This window comes from Pan paniscus, chromosome 5 (genome assembly GCF_029289425.2).
Source record: "Pan paniscus chromosome 5, NHGRI_mPanPan1-v2.0_pri, whole genome shotgun sequence".
NCBI lineage: Eukaryota > Metazoa > Chordata > Mammalia > Primates > Hominidae > Pan > Pan paniscus.
In genome coordinates this window covers 178,735,522-178,752,350 of record NC_073254.2, presented here as the reverse complement: position 1 = coordinate 178,752,350, position 16,829 = coordinate 178,735,522, and the positions used below count along the sequence as shown (strand labels likewise).

The 16,829-nt window shown below is 45.5% G+C and overlaps 3 protein-coding genes across 8 annotated transcripts in view; 1 reads left to right on the top strand and 2 right to left on the bottom strand.

The window, feature by feature from the left end:
- SYTL3 (synaptotagmin like 3) overlaps positions 1-754 on the bottom strand; it is a 117,193-nt gene extending 116,439 nt beyond the window's left edge. The window contains exon 1 of one of the 2 annotated variants that reach the window (XM_034963163.3): positions 622-754. The gene's annotated coding sequence lies outside the window, so the exon portion shown is untranslated. The remainder of the gene's footprint in view (positions 1-621) is intronic. The other variant, XM_063605052.1, reaches the window with a different exon arrangement.
- On the top strand, positions 1-8,258 carry DYNLT1 (dynein light chain Tctex-type 1). Of its 2 annotated transcripts, XM_008959498.4 has the most exons (5): positions 1-97; positions 3,414-3,455; positions 6,832-6,955; positions 7,523-7,600; positions 7,830-8,258. In XM_008959498.4, the coding sequence occupies exons 1-5, from the start codon at positions 71-73 to the stop codon at positions 7,898-7,900; spliced, it is 342 nt and encodes a 113-aa protein (XP_008957746.1). In that variant the 5' UTR covers positions 1-70; the 3' UTR covers positions 7,901-8,258. The 2 variants fall into 2 exon arrangements, with proteins under 2 accessions (XP_008957746.1, XP_008957747.1); XM_008959499.4 differs by lacking the exon at positions 7,830-8,258 and having other exon boundaries at positions 7,543-7,598.
- Positions 8,259-9,315: 1,057 nt separating this feature from the next.
- The window catches only part of TMEM181 (transmembrane protein 181), a 98,124-nt gene continuing 90,610 nt past the window's right edge, over positions 9,316-16,829 (bottom strand). For all 4 annotated transcript variants that reach the window (XM_034963158.3, XM_057302616.2, XM_034963157.3 and 1 more), the window contains 4 exons: positions 16,247-16,329; positions 14,918-15,007; positions 13,353-13,419; positions 9,316-12,932 (listed from right to left, as the gene is read on the bottom strand). In XM_034963158.3, the coding sequence (XP_034819049.1) occupies positions 12,854-12,932; positions 13,353-13,419; positions 14,918-15,007; positions 16,247-16,329 (319 nt within the window). In that variant the 3' untranslated portion in view covers positions 9,316-12,853. The remainder of the gene's footprint in view (positions 12,933-13,352; positions 13,420-14,917; positions 15,008-16,246; positions 16,330-16,829) is intronic.

Genomic DNA, 16,829 nt, shown 5'->3' with positions numbered 1-16,829 from the left:
GGGCGGGGCCTGAGTGCGCCTGCGCAGTCCGCGCCACTCAGGGAGGCGGAGGCGACGCGCCGGAGGAAAGATGGAAGACTACCAGGCTGCGGAGGAGGTAACCGCCGGGTCGGCGACGGAAGGGTGGAGGCCTAGAGCCCTGGCCGCGGAAGGACACGCGGTCCTGCCCGGAAAGGCCTGGCTGCCCACCTCCTTCAGCTAGGCCAGTCTCGGCAGCCCACGGCCTGAGCTTCCCGGTCGCCGGCGCTCCGCCCGGCCCCATTCTGCCCGGACATTGCCGCCGTTTCCCCGGCGCGGGGGGCGGGATGGGGATTGAGCTTCTTCCCGCGTGGGGAGGCACCGGGCGTGACTCGGAGAGAGCGCCCCGGTGAGCGGTGCCGAGAAACTTTCCCGCAGGGCCTCGCCTCCGGCCCGCAGCCAAGCTCGCCGGGAGGATGACATCACCGCCCCTTGCTCTGCGGGGCTGACCCCAGCCCCAGCCTGGAGCGGGGTGCGGCGGCCGGGCTGGGAGCGCCGAGGCTTGGACGTCTCCCCGCGGAGGTGCGGGTGACGCTCCCGCCCCCAGCCCCTCCGCCCCGGGCTGGCGTCCCGGCCATCCCGCGCCTTTGTCTCGGGCCTCACCTGGTTCTGCAGCGCTGGGAATGAGTAGCACATTTCATTTCCGTTTAAGATGTCTGTAAGAAAGCTCATTGTTGTGGGGAAAAAATCATCTCTTATGCCTCCTTGAGGAAGTAGGATAAAGCCCACGATGTCGCCAAGCAGAAGACACCCATCGGCACCGTGTGCGTTAAATGGCTTTCCTTCAAGCTCACGGTCATTCGGGGAATAGAGCTGATGGGCGCAGCTGAGATACAACACTCATTTTCTTCTTACTGAATAATCCTTGTTGAAATTCAGATAGAGCCCTATGGATTTATTATGCAGCCTGTCAAAAATATAAACTATAGATACATTTGGTAAGGTTGGATATCTTACCATTTATGAAATTTAGTGGCTGGGCGCAGTGGCTCACGCCTGTAATCCCAGCACTTTGGGAGGCCTAGGCGGGCGGATCACCTGAGGTCAGGAGTTCGAGAGCAGCCTGACCAACATGGAGAAACCCCGTCTCTATTAAAAATACAAAATTAGCCGGGCGTGGTGGCGCATGCCTGTAATCCCAGCTATTCGGGAGGCCGAGGCAGGAGAATCACTTGAACCTGGGAGGCAGAGGTTGCCGTGAGCCAAGATCGCGCCATTGCACTCCAGCCTGGGCAACAAGAGCGAAACTCCGTCTCAAAAACCAAAAAAAAAGAAAAAAATTTCGTTTAAGGAGGAATGTTTTCAGGGAAAATAAAACTAAAACTTAAGGACTGATTCTAGAGTTTCAGTTTTGATCTGATTTCCTAACTAGCACACACTTCCTGTGACAGTGGCATAATCAGTGTTTGAATGCTGATGGCAACCAAGTGAATAATGACGAGAAGACCTGGTTCAGGAGCAGTTGGCAAAGAAAAAAGCCTTTCCCCTTAAACTGTTACTAATATAATATTGGAAAATGTCTTGTATTATAGTAATATCGAGTAAAACTTCTAAAAAAGAAATCGCTTTGTAAAGGAAAGCGCTTAATACTGCAGTCCGATTCTGACTCCCACAAATAAGGTGGCTAAGTGGCTTCATTATTCGAGATCTCAATCGCATATGTGTAAAATGAAGGGGCTGGACAGAGTGATGAGTGTTCTACCTGGGATGGAGGCCCTGGGAGGTGGAGACCATGGCTGTCTTGTAGTAGGCATGTCTTAGGTATTTACTGAATGGCACGTTCTGGTCCTCCCACCAGCCTCTTAGCAGCCTTTTCTGCATCTCTTCTAACTTCGTGTAGATGGCTGGGCCTTTGTAACTATTCTCTCAACTCACCATTCATCTTTCTTGGAGAAGTTAAAACTATCCACTGGATTCAATACAACTCTGCTTTCCACTAAAAATTCTTTAAAATGTCCCTCAACCTTTTTCGTACTGTAACCATATGGGAGGTGATACAGTGCCTTTCCTTTGTGATTAAGGTCACTGTAGTCACTTGGAAGGATCCTTTAAGCTTCCAGAAATGACTTAATCTCTAAGATATTGCAAATTGTTATTCACTCAGTGAGTTGGTTTTGTTTCCAAGTCCGACTTCTGAGTACAGCAAGTGAGGTGGCTTCGGGCAGTCAGCTCCTGACCCCCCCTAAAAAGAAAGGGCAGGGCCTGCAGTGGACAGCAGCCAGACAGGGAGGAAGACTCACTGCCAAGTCAGGGTTCTCTGCCTCGATTCCCTCAGGATACACGTTGACTGAGGGCCCCCGGGGTTACTCTCTCGAAGGCATGTCCAGAGCTACGTACCTTTCCTGGGACTCAGCAGTAACTTTAAACGCTTGTGCTCATGTGAAGAGCACATTGGCAGGCAAGTGCCTGACTAATGTTATTTTCAGGATGACCTTTTACCCATTCAGATCTACCATGTGTAAAAGGAAAACTATACTCCTGGCACTAGATTACTGCAGGCAGCCCACCTCCTGAGTCATCCAGACACTGGCAGAGGACAGCCATGCTGGCAGCTGGTGGTTAGACCTGGAGTAGGAGGGCAGCACTGGGAAAGAAAAATAATTACCTGGAGATAATGTAATCATTGTACATTTTACAACTAATGGTGCTTTAAAAAAATCTCCTCAAGGTCAAACTGATCCTCCTAATCAGTTTACATCATGGAAGAGAGAATTACATCTTAAATGGATTGCTTCAGCAGCTTCAGTTAATGTATACAAAAATCAACCAACTCATTAAGCCTCTCTATTGGTTAATGATTCTAGCAGCCAGTTGAAATGGAAGAAGAGAATGAATTCTAGTTTAAAGTGAAGTCTTAGATTGTGGCATGATTAAAACAAAACAGGGCCAGGTGTGGTGGCTCACACCTGTAATCCCAGCATTTTGGGAGGCTGAGGCGGGAGGATCACCTGAGGTCAGGAGTTCGAGACCAGCCTGGCCAACATGATGAAACCCCATCTCTACTAAAAATATGAAAATTAGCCGGGTGTGGTGGAGGGCACCTGTAATCCCAGCTACTTGGGAGGCTGAGGCAGGAGAATCACTTGAACCTGGGAGGCAGAGATTGCAGTGAGCTGAGATTGCGCCACTGCATTCCAGCCTGGGCTACAGAGCGACACTCCGTCTCAAAAATAAATAAATAAAAATAAAACAATACCTTTAAATTATGTGCATGTATTCTAGTCTTCTGGTTTCTGAAGACTGTAATGCCATCCTTGGTAAAGCTGAACAGTCTAGTTAGATTATTTCTAAGGTCTTCATTTCTACATTATGTTCATTACCTACATTTGCATTTATCAATGTAGTGGAAATATCTTTTAAATAAATCAAACTTAACTGAATGTTCTTCCTTACAGACTGCTTTTGTTGTTGATGAAGTGAGCAACATTGTAAAAGAGGTAAGAGGAGAAATGCTCACTTCTTAAATGTTTAATGGCTTACATTAGAGAAAATAATGTGTTTTAAATACTATGTTGGAATTGTTTCGACTGAGTCTGTGTGTTTTGGTGTTTCAAATAACAGTTTTTACTTCAGTAAATAGATAAGAGTTGCTTCTATATTATGTAAATTACATATTTTAAATCAGATAAGGAATTTTATGTACATAGCATTATTACTGCATATCTCCAAGACTTGATTCTATAATCTTTTAAGCATAAAATAATCCTGGTATACAAATAAATGTCTCCAGGGTTGAATGAAGAAAGAGTGAGTATAGGAAAATTGAACAATCAATTTCCAGTTATTCTGGACCTAGTGATCCAGTTTGGGGCCTATTTGCTTACTTTTCTTACATTCCTAAATTTCACACTTTATTGTGTTGTTGATCATGAAGAGGAAGAGAGACAGAAGGGATGTTTGTTACTCATTCAGAAAGTACACACTGAGGGAGCGTGCAGGGCATAGACCCTTTTGGAGTTTACAGCTGAGGGGCGGGCAGGGCAGACACATCAAACAGTCCTGCTGGAAGGTGTCAGCCTGCATTTGCTGTGTGGTAAGTGCCACTAGTGGTGGTGCTGTGAGAGCACTGAACTGGGAATGTGACCCACCCAGGGAGTTCAGGGACCATTTCGAGCTGAAATCTGAAGAATGAGAAGTAGGGGTAATGCAGTAAAAAGAGGGGACAAGGCCCCCTGGGACTGGGAAGTGGGGGCAGTGCATGGCGTGTGAGGGAGTGAAAGGAGGTGGGTGTGGCTGGAGCGGTGCTGAGAGCTAGGGGCTCATTCCTACCTAGGGTAGGAATGAAGCCAGAAAGAGTTTCCTCATCAGCTTCCCTGCCTTCCCTGGGTAAAATGGGGCACAGATACTAAAGCCATTGGCTAAAAGAAAATTATTAGATGATCTGAATTTAATGATACTGTTTGGGGTTTCAGATGTAATTTAGAATTTAATGTAAATTATTGACTAGTGTTTGATAAAAAACCACAACCTATGTTTGTGATCAGTATCCAAAGGCAAAATGATTTTGTTTGACCATTTACATTGTTCAGCATCAGGAGTGACTTTCTGGTTGCTTTGCGGGAGCTGTACATTTGGTTTTCATGGTTTTTCTAAATACACAGTTTCACGTGGAACACAGCAGGGGGCAAGAAAGTGGGTGGATTACACCAGAACTGGGAACAGTGGAGGGGGCTTGTTGGGAAGTCTAGTTCTGCCTCAGTTGTTTTCTGCCTTATCTTTGACTTGATTACCAGCTTTCAATTAGCAAGTGCAATTGAAAGTACACATTTCCATGCTGGGCGCGATGGCTCACGCCTGTCATCCCAGCACGTTGGGAGGCCGAGGCGGGCGGATCATGAGGTCAAGAGATCGAGACCATCCTGTCCAACATGGTGAAACCCCGTCTCTACTAAAAATACAAAAATAAGCCAGGCTTGGTGGCGCATGCCTGTAGTCCCAGCTCCTTGGGAGGCTGAGGCAGGAGAATCGCTTGAACCCGGGAGACGGAGGTTGCAGTAAGCCAAGATCACGCCACTGCACTCCAGTCTGGGCGACAGAGCAAGATTCTGTCTCAAAAAAACAAAACAAACACATTTCCAATCCACATGGAAACATGAGGTGACATTGCAGTGTTACTTGAACTTGTGTCACTGGCCTCAACAGCTTTTTTGCCCCAGCAATAGGTAATTCTGTACTCAAGTGACCCTAAATATTGGGTAGTAGTCAATTTGCGCAGGTCCAAAATTGGTGGAGGGTTCCCTCCTCCTTGAAAAACTGAATTTCAAAGTATGTGCGGAGGGAGAGCTGGCGGAGGGAGAGGTTTACCTTCAACAAAGCCTCCCCCACCCTTTGACGGGAGAGGTTTAGCTTGAACAAAGCCCCCCCTATCCTTTGACAATGCCCAGGTCTAGTAATACTGCTGTTCTCTTAAACCGGGACTTCTGGCCCCCCAGCCCTCTTGTAGCCTCTGAGCTGGGAGGGAGCACAGTGGCCGAGGACAAGAAGTAAGCCAGCCCTATGTGTAACGTGACTACTCAAGAGTCTCAGGGAGATGATCAGCAGGTCTGTAGGTAGAAATCAGAGTGACCTAGGGAGGTTTTAGGTCCTCAAAAGCAAGGTCACCAGATCTAAGCCCCAGGCATCAGATCCCAGTCCATCACCACCATGCACAGCTCAGATCCCTGGACTGCTGGTTTGCTCTGCCTGTCTGAGGACAGACCTTGGCCCTCACTGAATGTTGTTATTTTCACTTTAGGTCATAACTGTCACAGAAACTCAGGTTCCTGGTTTCCAGCACAGCAAGTTAGGGGTAGAGAATAAAGTTGCTGAGATGCAAGCACACTGGCATCCATGTGAAAGGGGAACTGACAGTGAAAAACCCAGAAAATCATACAATGGCAATATCATAATGATAAGCTTAGCAAGAGCAGCGACAGTGAGCCTTGCATTGTCAGATAACCCCCAAAGAATACAGCATAGAAAAAGAAGTAAACGTATAATAAAGAAAAAAAGTTGGGCTGGGTGCTGTGGCTTATGCCTGTAATCCCAGCACTTTAGGAGGCTGAGGCAGGAGGATCACTTGAGCCCAGGCATTTGAGAGCAGCCTGGGCAAGAGAGCAAGACCCCATCTCTACAAAAAACTAGCCAGGCGTGGTGGCACATGCCTGCAGTCCCAGCTACTGGAGAAGCTGAGGTGGGAGGATTGCTTGAGCCCAGGAGGTCAAGGCTGCAGTGAGCCAAGATTGCATCACTGCTCTCCAGCCTGGGTAACAGAAGGACACCCTGCCTCAGAAAAATAAAAATAAAAAAATCTCATCATAAGCCTAAAATAAGTTTTGGAATATAAAGATTTAGGTTATCTGAAAAATGCACTTAATGTGGTAACATGTTCTCAGACAATGCTGGATAAAAGTATTTTTTAATATATGATTATTTGGATAGCTTTGTATATTGTCAGTTGTACAAATACAATTCATCTAATATATAGTATTAGTGTATGTTAGGTAGTAGTAGATAAAAGTAATATACTTTTAAGAAATGAATAGGCAAAATATTTTCTAGCCTCAACAGGAAAAAAAATGTATTAATAGTAGTGAACATTAAATGTGATTATTAGGTCAAAATGTGTAAATAATTTGACTATGAATTTTTAAAGCAAATTTCAAACTTATTTAAATGAAATATAATGCTATTAAAAGTATATTTGCAAAGGCACCCTCATGATTAAAAATAAACTTTTCATAAATCACTTCTTGGGGTGCCGTCAGTTCCTGATTGAAAGGTGGTGTGGGTGCATTTGGTTAACCGGGACGCGCTTTGTGCTTTGTTTTCTAGGCTATAGAAAGCGCAATTGGTGGTAACGCTTATCAACACAGCAAAGTGAACCAGTGGACCACAAATGTAGTAGAACAAACTTTAAGCCAACTCACCAAGCTGGGAAAACCATTTAAATACATCGGTAATGGAGTTTTGTTTCTTGTATATTTGCGGGATGGTTTTTTAACACTGATCAGACGGGCATCCAGTACCAGAAACAACAGCTAACGTGGCTCAACTCAAGGAAGGCTCCTGGTGGGAGTCGGTCGTGTGTGTAGTATACGTTAGCGTACGCTTGACCATTTGGCTGCTGGTACAATTGCAGATCGTATGTGAAGCGGGATCTTACAGGAGGTCTCATCGGATGCTTTTAGAACAAGTGAAGCGTAGAGGAAGTGTGGACAGCCCCCAGCTGACAGTGGCTCAACTTAGAATTTTTCAACTTTGATGGATTTACCAGGGTATTAAGTGCATTTGCAACTTACATTTTCATATATTGTTGATTTATGATGGGTTTATGGGATGTTGTAAGTCAAGGAGCACCTATAATTTGTCAATATAGTGAGACAAGGCAATCTGTCCCTATAATTTTTATCGAGAACATCAACCATGTGGAGCTACATACATTGTATACATTTGCTAAAAGTGGACAGAATGACATTTGTGTTACCCAGTAGACTTCTCTAACAAAAATTTGTTTTAACTTAAGTGACCTGTGTAATTATGCAGAAGAATGGAGCTGGATTACACACAGCAAGTTCCTGCTTCTGGGACAGCTCTACTGACGGTATGATTTTCATTCATGTTTGTGAAGTTTTGTTGTGTGAAATATATGACTGGAAGTTTCCTATCTTTGAATGCAATGCATGTTTATCACCTTTTAAAACATTTAATAATAGACTTGCCAAGGTTCTTTGTGTAGCACAGATATGGTACTTGAATGTTGGCCTTATTGTGAGTAAAACGTCGTCCCCCAGCTTTCCCTGCCTTAAATGCTGCTCTCTTCCCTCCCGCAGGGAGCTGCACTGTGCGATGGGAGAATAAGACCATGTACTGCATCGTCAGTGCCTTCGGACTGTCTATTTGACCTGCAGTCCAGCCTATGGCCTTTCTCCTTTTGTCTCTAGTTCATCCTCTAACCACCAGCCATGAATTCAGTGAACTCTTTTCTCATTCTCTTTGTTTTGTGGCACTTTCACAATGTAGAGGAAAAAACCAAATGACCGCACTGTGATGTGAATGGCACCGAAGTCAGATGAGTATCCCTGTAGGTCACCTGCAGCCTGCGTTGCCACTTGTCTTAACTCTGAATATTTCGCTTCAAAGGTGCTAAAATCTGAAATCTGCTAGTGTGAAACTTGCTCTATTCTCTGAAGTGATTCAAATACACTAATTTTCCATACTTTACTTTATACTTTTGTTAGAATAAATTATTCAAATCTAAAGCCTGTTGTGTTCTTCATAGTCTGCATAGTATCATAAACGATTTCTTCGTATTTAGTGAGTGGCTACACAATCTATACAACCAGACCAGGCGCGGTGGCTCACGCCTGTAATCCCACCACTAATCCCACCACTTTGGGAGGCTGAGGCAGGCGGATCATGAGGTCAGGAGATCAAGACCATCCTGTCTAACACGGTGAAACCCCGTCTCTACTAAAAATACAAAAAATTAATTAGCCAGGTGTGGTGGCGGGCGCCTGTAGTCCCAGCTACTCGGGAGGCTGAGGCAGGAGAATGGCGTGAACCCGGGAGACAAAGGTTGCAGTGAGCCAAGATTGTGAGCCAAGTTCCCGCCACTGCACTCCAGCCTGGGTGACAGAGCAAGAGTCCGCCTCAAAAAAACAACAACAACAAAAAAAAAAATCTATACAACCAAAAAAAAAGTTGCAGTTCTGCTGTGGTCCTCTCCATGAGGTACTCATTTTGCCCATGGGACCAGGATCCTGACGGCTCTGCTGGGTTCTGGTTAGACTCCTACCCCTGGGCATCACACCCCCCAATTCTTAAGCCCTCCTCTTCTAGAGGTGAAGGGGTGGGAGGTGGGCAAACCAATTTCTATTCTCTTATCCAGAGAGCTCTAACTCACACTTGGCCCAAAGCTGTAACACCTTAACTGTTAATCCCGTGTTCTCTGTAGGGCTCACAAATTGTCTTAGTACTTCATAGCTTACAAAATGGCTTTCACAATCATTCATTCTGTGTCTTCAACAATTTGCAGTCATTAAAAAAAAAATCTCAGAAGATGTGTTTGGAGGGTATCTGATTGGTTTAAAGTCACACATCCAAGTTGGGAGTTGGGCCCAAACCCACGCCTTGTCTCCATCTTCAGTGCTCTTCCCCAGGCCACATTAGACATGGCAATAAGGATACCTCCGTGCCTGCCTGCTGAAATGGAAAAGCCCTGCCGTTGTCTCCAAAGCCACTTTATTAAAGCATTTATGTCTGCAAGGCCAAATTAACTCCACACACACAGAGCAAACAAATCAAGACACATAGAAGTGAATATTAAAAATTTATTAACATTTCCCAGAAAGGTAGTGTCAGAATTAAGCCATTCGCAAAAGATGAATTTGCCATAAACAAACATTCACTTTTGCCTGATGACAGCAACACTGTGATGGGGTTGCACTGTGCCCCATGGACAGGTCCACAACTGAACACATGGCTCTACCTCTCCTTTTGGGCTTAAAGTTTAGTGTTATTTTATTTTACAAATATTTACAGTCGTTTTGTAAAAAGGCAGTTTTTAGTAGCAGAAAATTCTTCTGTTTTATCACAGTTACCAGCGTATCTCCAATGTCAAACCAAGATAAACAGCATCACAAGATGTCACAGACTAATACAACTTCCCTTTGGCCAGGGGAAAAGATTTGTATCTTTTTTGTTTTCTTCAAAAGTCTAACCTCTAAGGCAACCGGTTTCTAAAACCCTCAAAATACACAAATACACTTTCATGTTTTAAGTCTCATCTTCACTAAATGTTCAGACACATCCGTTTTAATTATCCCTTTTATGAGGGTCTGTGTTTTTCCTGTGATAAAGGATTCAGGAAATAATTTACCACATTATAATCTATTTAACATAACTACCCTCAGTAAATAGTTCATCAAATACTTGAGGCTGGTGACATTTGTCTTGTAACCTGCTCATTTAGTGGGTTGGGTTTACAAAATGTATCTAAGCTTTTATTGCAATCTGCAATTATGTACATTAACAACCTTACAAACCTTGAACATAGTATATATATCCCCTTCTCTAGCCTTTCAAATGGGGCTGAAGAGAGAGAAAATGGCACCACTTCACTGCTGTAATGATTTAATAATAAATCAAGCAGACTTATTATCCACATGGATAACGAAGCTCTCCCTAGGGAAACTGAAATACCTCTGGTCATCTTCCAGGTTCTCCTAGACTGGACCAGTATTTTAAAAATCCCAAAGATGATGTTACTCAAGCCATTACCATGAAAGAACTAAAGTCAGCCCTTTAAGTTCGCAAAACTTTAACATAACTACCCTCAGTAAATAATTTATTTCTTCTTCAACAATTTTCTTGCTACTGTCAAAAGTTTCTGGCAGACTTTAGTGTTTTAACCTGATACCTATGGTACATATTCTACATGCCAAGTGCTAGAGAGTTTAAGCAAAATTTTACATGGGGTATGTAATATGTCGGTGTTTATGATATACCAGGGAAGACAAGTTGAAAATACATGACTTAGTAAGAACGATTTTCCCCTTAAGTACTTTCTTTCTAACTTTTTTTCTTATTTCCCACTTAGTTACAAAAAGTAAATAAATAAGCCTATATTTTTCATTTCATTGATGCATGAAGACTCAATGTATGAAGATAATAGTCATCAGTTTATACTTACACTATAGGACAAAGTTTTAAAAAGTTCTAGTGTGTGTATGGCTAAATGCCTCAAATATTTTACATTTACTGATAAATAACAGCATTCCAAAATCATGGACAATTATGATTAAAAGTTGTAAACCATATCACAGAATATGTTAATCAGCACATCTTCATCAGTTTACATAAAGTTATAGTAGTCTTATTAGAAGTTGTAAAATTTGGTAACCGAAAATTTTTTTCAATACACAGAATAAAAAAAACACATCATTGCAAATTTAAAAATCATGTAAACTTGAATTACCCTTGCAGTAAGTTGTCTTAAACATTCATATTTACAAGGTTTTTAAAACAAATGTGAATAGAATCCATATTAAAAGTACATTATCATCAAAGTTTAAATTAAAAGGAAAGATATAAAGGAAAGTCATAACAAATAGTTTCTCATGAACATCTCTAAGGTCCTACCTAGCACTACTTAACGTGGATGATAACGTGAAGCTCTGCATGGTAATCTGAGAGTCAATGCATAGATGAAGAAAAAAAGTAGGTACTGCTTGCGTTGCGGAACTATCATCTTCTGGACCTCAATCGCCAAGACGGCATCAGTCAGGTTGCCCACAGTTACCAGATGTTAACAGAAGTGTGACTGTAGAGGTCAAGAGGAAAGCACGGGAGACGTCCACATAAGACATTATATGGAGTCCCTGACTGAAAGGAATGGGGAAGCTCCAGGGCCTTCTATGATGCCACAGATTCAGCAGTGCCAAGGACTTCACAGAACAGGTCATCCGTACCTGACCGCCATGTGACACATGGAGGACAGGGAACCCCTTCCGGAAGCACGAGTTGCCTTCTACCCAAATACGTTTTCCATGAACCATTTAAAACATTTTACTTGCTTTTCATTTTGCTTCCAAATATGAGTTTTAAAAACTTTTGGCCAATAAATAATCTAAAATATTCTATCAATCTTTCATGTAGCTTTATTTATTTATGACATGGGTTCTCGCTCTGACACCCAGGCTGGAGTGCAGTGGTGCAATCATGGCTCACTGCAGCCTTGACCTCCAGGGCTCAAGCAATCCTCCCACCTCAGCCTCCTGAGTAGCTGGGACTATGGGCATGCCCCAGCATGCCCAGCTAACTTTCTAAATGTTTTATAGAGACAGGGTCTCCCTGTGTTGCCCAGGCTGGTCTCAAACTCCTGGGCTCAAGTGATCCTCCCACCTTGGCCTCCCAAAGTGTTGAGATTACAGATGTGAGCCACTGCGCCTGGCCCCTCATTTAGCTTTTACTTACATAAATAAATATAGCTCTATGGCATTTCATATTCAACAGAATTGCAGAAACTGCTATTTACTGGAATGGTAAGGGTTCCTCTCCTACCCATACCTCCCACAGGCAAATCCATTTAATCATGTGTGTACACACAGGCCCCTGAAGAGCACCATGGCAGTAAGACCTTCCCCACAGGAGTTGGTAACCTGTAAATTATCTTAGCCTTTCCTTATTCAACTTATCAAACCCTCCTCAGAACTCCACACTATTACTTCCCCTTTGGTGACGTGAAGGGTTGGAACCCCGGCATCTCCCATTCCCGATGAGTCATAACTCACACACTGCACGAAATGCAGTCCACGTAACTGACCAATCACTTCAGCCACTTGGTTACCCAGGGCACTGGCCACTCAACGAGGAAGGACTGCCCTGAAGCAGCCACAGATAAGGCTTCCCTTTGAGTTTAAAGGGTCAAAAAACAGTACCATGGAAAAGGGAAGAAAGAGGGTGATGCTGTCACGCTGAGGACCTAGTCACAGGCTGCCCGTGAACTTGGAATCAGTGAATGATTACAGGAAAAAAAAGTACATAATTCACTCTACTAAAAACGTGTTAATTTCCTCATCACTGAAAACACGCTCATCTGAAATCTCTGTAAAAAAGGATTTGGCTGTTGAAACTTGTTATCAATGCCTCTCTTTTCGTAGCCACCATGACAATAAATTTGGCTAAACATTTAAATTTGCCCTCAGTTTTGGTTTTCCTTTAAAAAAATATGTAAACAAATGAGGAACAGGAAATCTCTCCTTGTAAGAAAAGTCTGAATATAACGGGAAGGTCAGCAGACGGTCACCGGGGAAAGCATCCAGGCATCTTGTCGCCTCACTGGGCTGGCCGGGGCTCAGTCACTATCTGACTCCTCCTTGTACTTGGCCCGGATGGCCTGGCCGTTCTGCAGCGGCATTTCCTCATAGTCACTCCTGTGAGCAAAGAGACCTTTGAGACCGTCTAACTTCTGACAGCTCTTTATTTTCCTCTTCCACACTGACACACCATTCCAGCAGGAATTAAATCATAGCTTCGCTCTTTCAATTTTCTATCACCAACTGCTACTGCTCACCCCGTCCTCCTCTCCCCGACCCCCAGTTCCCAGGGCCCATCAGTCCAGAAAGCACAGTTCTTCCCATGGCCAGCACGCCCTACAGGTAGCCAGCAGAAAGGACTACTACCACATCTAAGCCTGAATACTGTGAAAACAGAAAACCACGAGCCACTTGACACTCCAAGGTAAATGCCTTCATACCTTGAAAATAATTTTAGAAGAGTAACCCATTCAGAAACATGCAAGGCCGTGCCGGGATGCCCAAGGTGTGCCGGCCTTCTAACGGACAGGGACTTACCCATAAATCACATCATCATCCGAGTCATTCAGCATGGAGAAGGCAGGATTGTCTTTCAGCTGGGACTCTGAAAACCAACAAGAGCATCTGCATCTCAAGCAATTGACGTGATGAGCCTGGACAGGCAGGATGCTGTCCCGGACAAAGGAAGGGAGTTGGAAAGAAGTGGACTCAAATCGCAGACGCTGCCATGTCTGTATAAACCTGAACACATCTCGTGAGGCTATTTTCTCATCTACAAGACAGGGCTGGCCTGGCCTGCCTGGCAGGGACGTCCTGAAGGCTGAGGGAGGCAGCCTGTGGGAAGGAGCAGGCAGGCTGCCATTGCCCACGCACGAGCTGCCTCCTGTTGACACGAGGAGTGGGGAGCTGAACATAGGCCCCAGGAGACATGGCTCTGCCCTGCCTGCCCCCGCCCAGTCCTTGGATGTGCAGCGAGCTGCTGCTTCTGTAAAATGGGCATGATTATATGTTTATCATAAAGTTGTGAAGCTTAAGTGAGACGCCGTTTGTGAAGGTGCTGGGAAAGTGCTAGCCCACTATAAGATGTCAGGGGGTGCGGAGAGCTGCCTATGTTCTAGAGAGTTCCCATCCTTTTCATTCCCTGTGCAAGAGGGTTGTTTTGCTTTCACTATTAGGTGACTTTTTGTATGTTTTGGCTTTTTTTTTAAATGGTAACAACACTACTACAGATGCTCCTTGACTTACGATGGGGTTATGTCCTGATAAACCCATCGTTAGGTTGAAAATATCGCAACCTAACGCATCAACTACAGCTAAGGCACCGAACATTGCAGCTTAGCCTATTCTGCCTTAAGTGTTACTACATTAGCCTATAGTTGGGCAAAATCATCTAATGCAAAGCCTATTTTATTTAATTTTTTTTTTAAGAGACAGGGTCTCATTCTGTCACCGAGGCTGGAGTGCAGTGGTCTTCTCATAGCTCACTGCAGCCTCTCCTCTTGGGCTCAAGCGACCGTCCGTCCTCAGCCAACCGAGTAGCTAGGACTACAGGCACATGTCACCACACCTGTCTAATTTTTAAATTTTTGTAGAGATGGGGTCTCTATTTTGTCCCCCAGGCTGGTTTCAAACTCTCAGCCTCAAACAATCCTCCCGCCTTGGCCTCCAGAAGTGCTGGGATCAAAGGATCAAAGCCTGTTTTGTAATAAATGTTGACTCTCTCATGAATTTACTGAATGCTGTACTGAAAGTGAAAAACAGAATGGTTGTTTGGGTATTCCAAGTGTGATTTCTCCTGAATGTGCATTGCTTTTGCACCACTGTAAAGTCAAAAAATCCCAAACTGAACAGCAAAAGCTGGGGACTGACACTAATAAAATGAGTGTGTCAACTCTGTGGGAATGACACAACGCAGGTTCTACATATGCTGGGCCCCAACTCACCTCAGAGCTCGACATTTCAACTGACTGTCTTTCTGCCAAGAGAAGTCACTGGGAATCACAGCGCCCACATGAATGGGAAACCCGGGAAGTGGGTCGTGGATGAACACAGGCCTCTGTGCCCACTACCTGGCCAGCAGTCCAGACCCCAGGGTGGCTTACCATAGAGGGCATTCTTCGATGGAGAATATACAAAGGCCAAGGTGTAGAGATAGAAGTTCAACAGGCCATAGAAAGATAAGAACTCGGCTGGTGGTGCTGTCAAGGGAAGGAACGCGGCATCTGGACACATCAGTCAGAGGCTCTGCCTACAGCCCGACCACTCCTCCCGCCATCAGCAGCCCCTTCTAGTGCCAAGCACCCGCCAGTGCCCGGAGGTCCATAACCCAGACGTCAGGACTCCACAGTTCAAGCCCACAGCCAGGGGTCACAAGCACTCTTTGAGGTCACAGTAAATAACAGGTGAACTATGGCCTCTCACATCAGTGGAAACCTGGACCCACTGAGCCATCTGGTGGCGCTCCTGTCACCAGCACCGAGGGCAGGGCCAGAAGAGATCAAGTTACATGAAAAGGGCAGGAAGGCCACGGGCATACGGTGAATCAAGGTCTCTAGACACAATAATGAAATAAAGAATTAGAAACAAACTCTCAAACCAATTGCTCTGAACATTTCTGGATTACAGACCCCTATGAAAATCAGATAAAAGCTTAGCGTGAAATTCAGTCACGAAAATTTGAAAAAATCGTATATTAATTCATGCATTAACTGGGACATAAGAAATCCCAAAGAAAGAACCCAGGATTTAAAGGAGTAACTCTTGAAGTGTCCCCAACAAAGAGTGGAAAGCACATACCTAACCTCTCCGACTTCTGGGCGAGGCCAGGGCTCCCGGGAGGCAACAGCCCTGCGCCACTGGCCTCGGGCACAGCGGGAATCGAAGGGGGTCCCAGTATTTTCTGAGCTCTTCCCTACAGACACAGGCTCAACCTGCCACGACTGTCATACCCTTGGATACATCTCAGTGATGATGAGAGAGATATCCCGGGGGGAGACAGGAGGCTCACGGCAGCCCTCAGCCACCCTGCAGTGCTCTGCTGGAGGGCAGTAGGGGCTTGGAGCCCCGCAGTGTGGAGAGGCAACCGCACCTCATTTACCTCACGGCACCTGCCCCTCTGGGTGGAAAGCAGCGTGGCGTGGGCACGCTCCAGAGCGCCAGCCTCTCTGGGTTTGGAGCTGGGCTCTGCCACCCGAAACCTGACCTGGGGCAACTACTGAGCCAAGCTTCCTGTGTACAGAGGAGGGACAGGCTGCCCCTTCCCACGGCTGCAGCGGGGCCAACTGAGACACCTCTCAGCAGAGACGAGGCCTCCGGAGAACAGGGTGCGAGGAGCTGACCTGTCTTCTCTTGAGAGGGGCAAATCTGAGCCACTAACTGCTGCAATGCTAAGCAGGCCTCCTGCAGCCAGGGCCCTCCAGTGAAAAGGATATAATTCTGGTAGTGAGTTGACAGCTCTGCTACAAAATTGTCTTGTAGTACTTGCGCTCCAAATCTCAAATAAAGGATGGCGATGCTGAACAAGACAGAGGAGCAGAGACAATATGTAAACATGCACGAAAACGGCACTAGCGTCAGAGAATTCTCTACTCACCCCATTCAAGCTTTCCGTCTGTACACTATGATTTCTGCATGGGAACTTCCACACACGTGCACAGATGCACGCACAGATGCACACATGCACACACACACACACAGCCCCTGCTTCTGGTTTCTGGTCTCGGATCTAGGTGGGCTAGACCCACCGGCCGGCTGCAGAGACAGGATGAACCCTGCTGCGGGCCCCATCACACTCTCCCTACTCGGGGCCTTGAAGCCCCCTTGGCACATTTCCTCCCTGCTCTTGCTTTTGTAACTCAGGTTTTCGAGACCATCTCCTGTGACAGAGCCCCTCTCCCGAGGGAAGCCTGCTTCTCCTTCGTCACAGCTCCCCTTTCAGACACAGGGACGCCTCCCCGGTCAGTTCCAGTGACTGCACAGCAGCGAAGGCAACATCTTTGGTTCAGACTCCCAGCC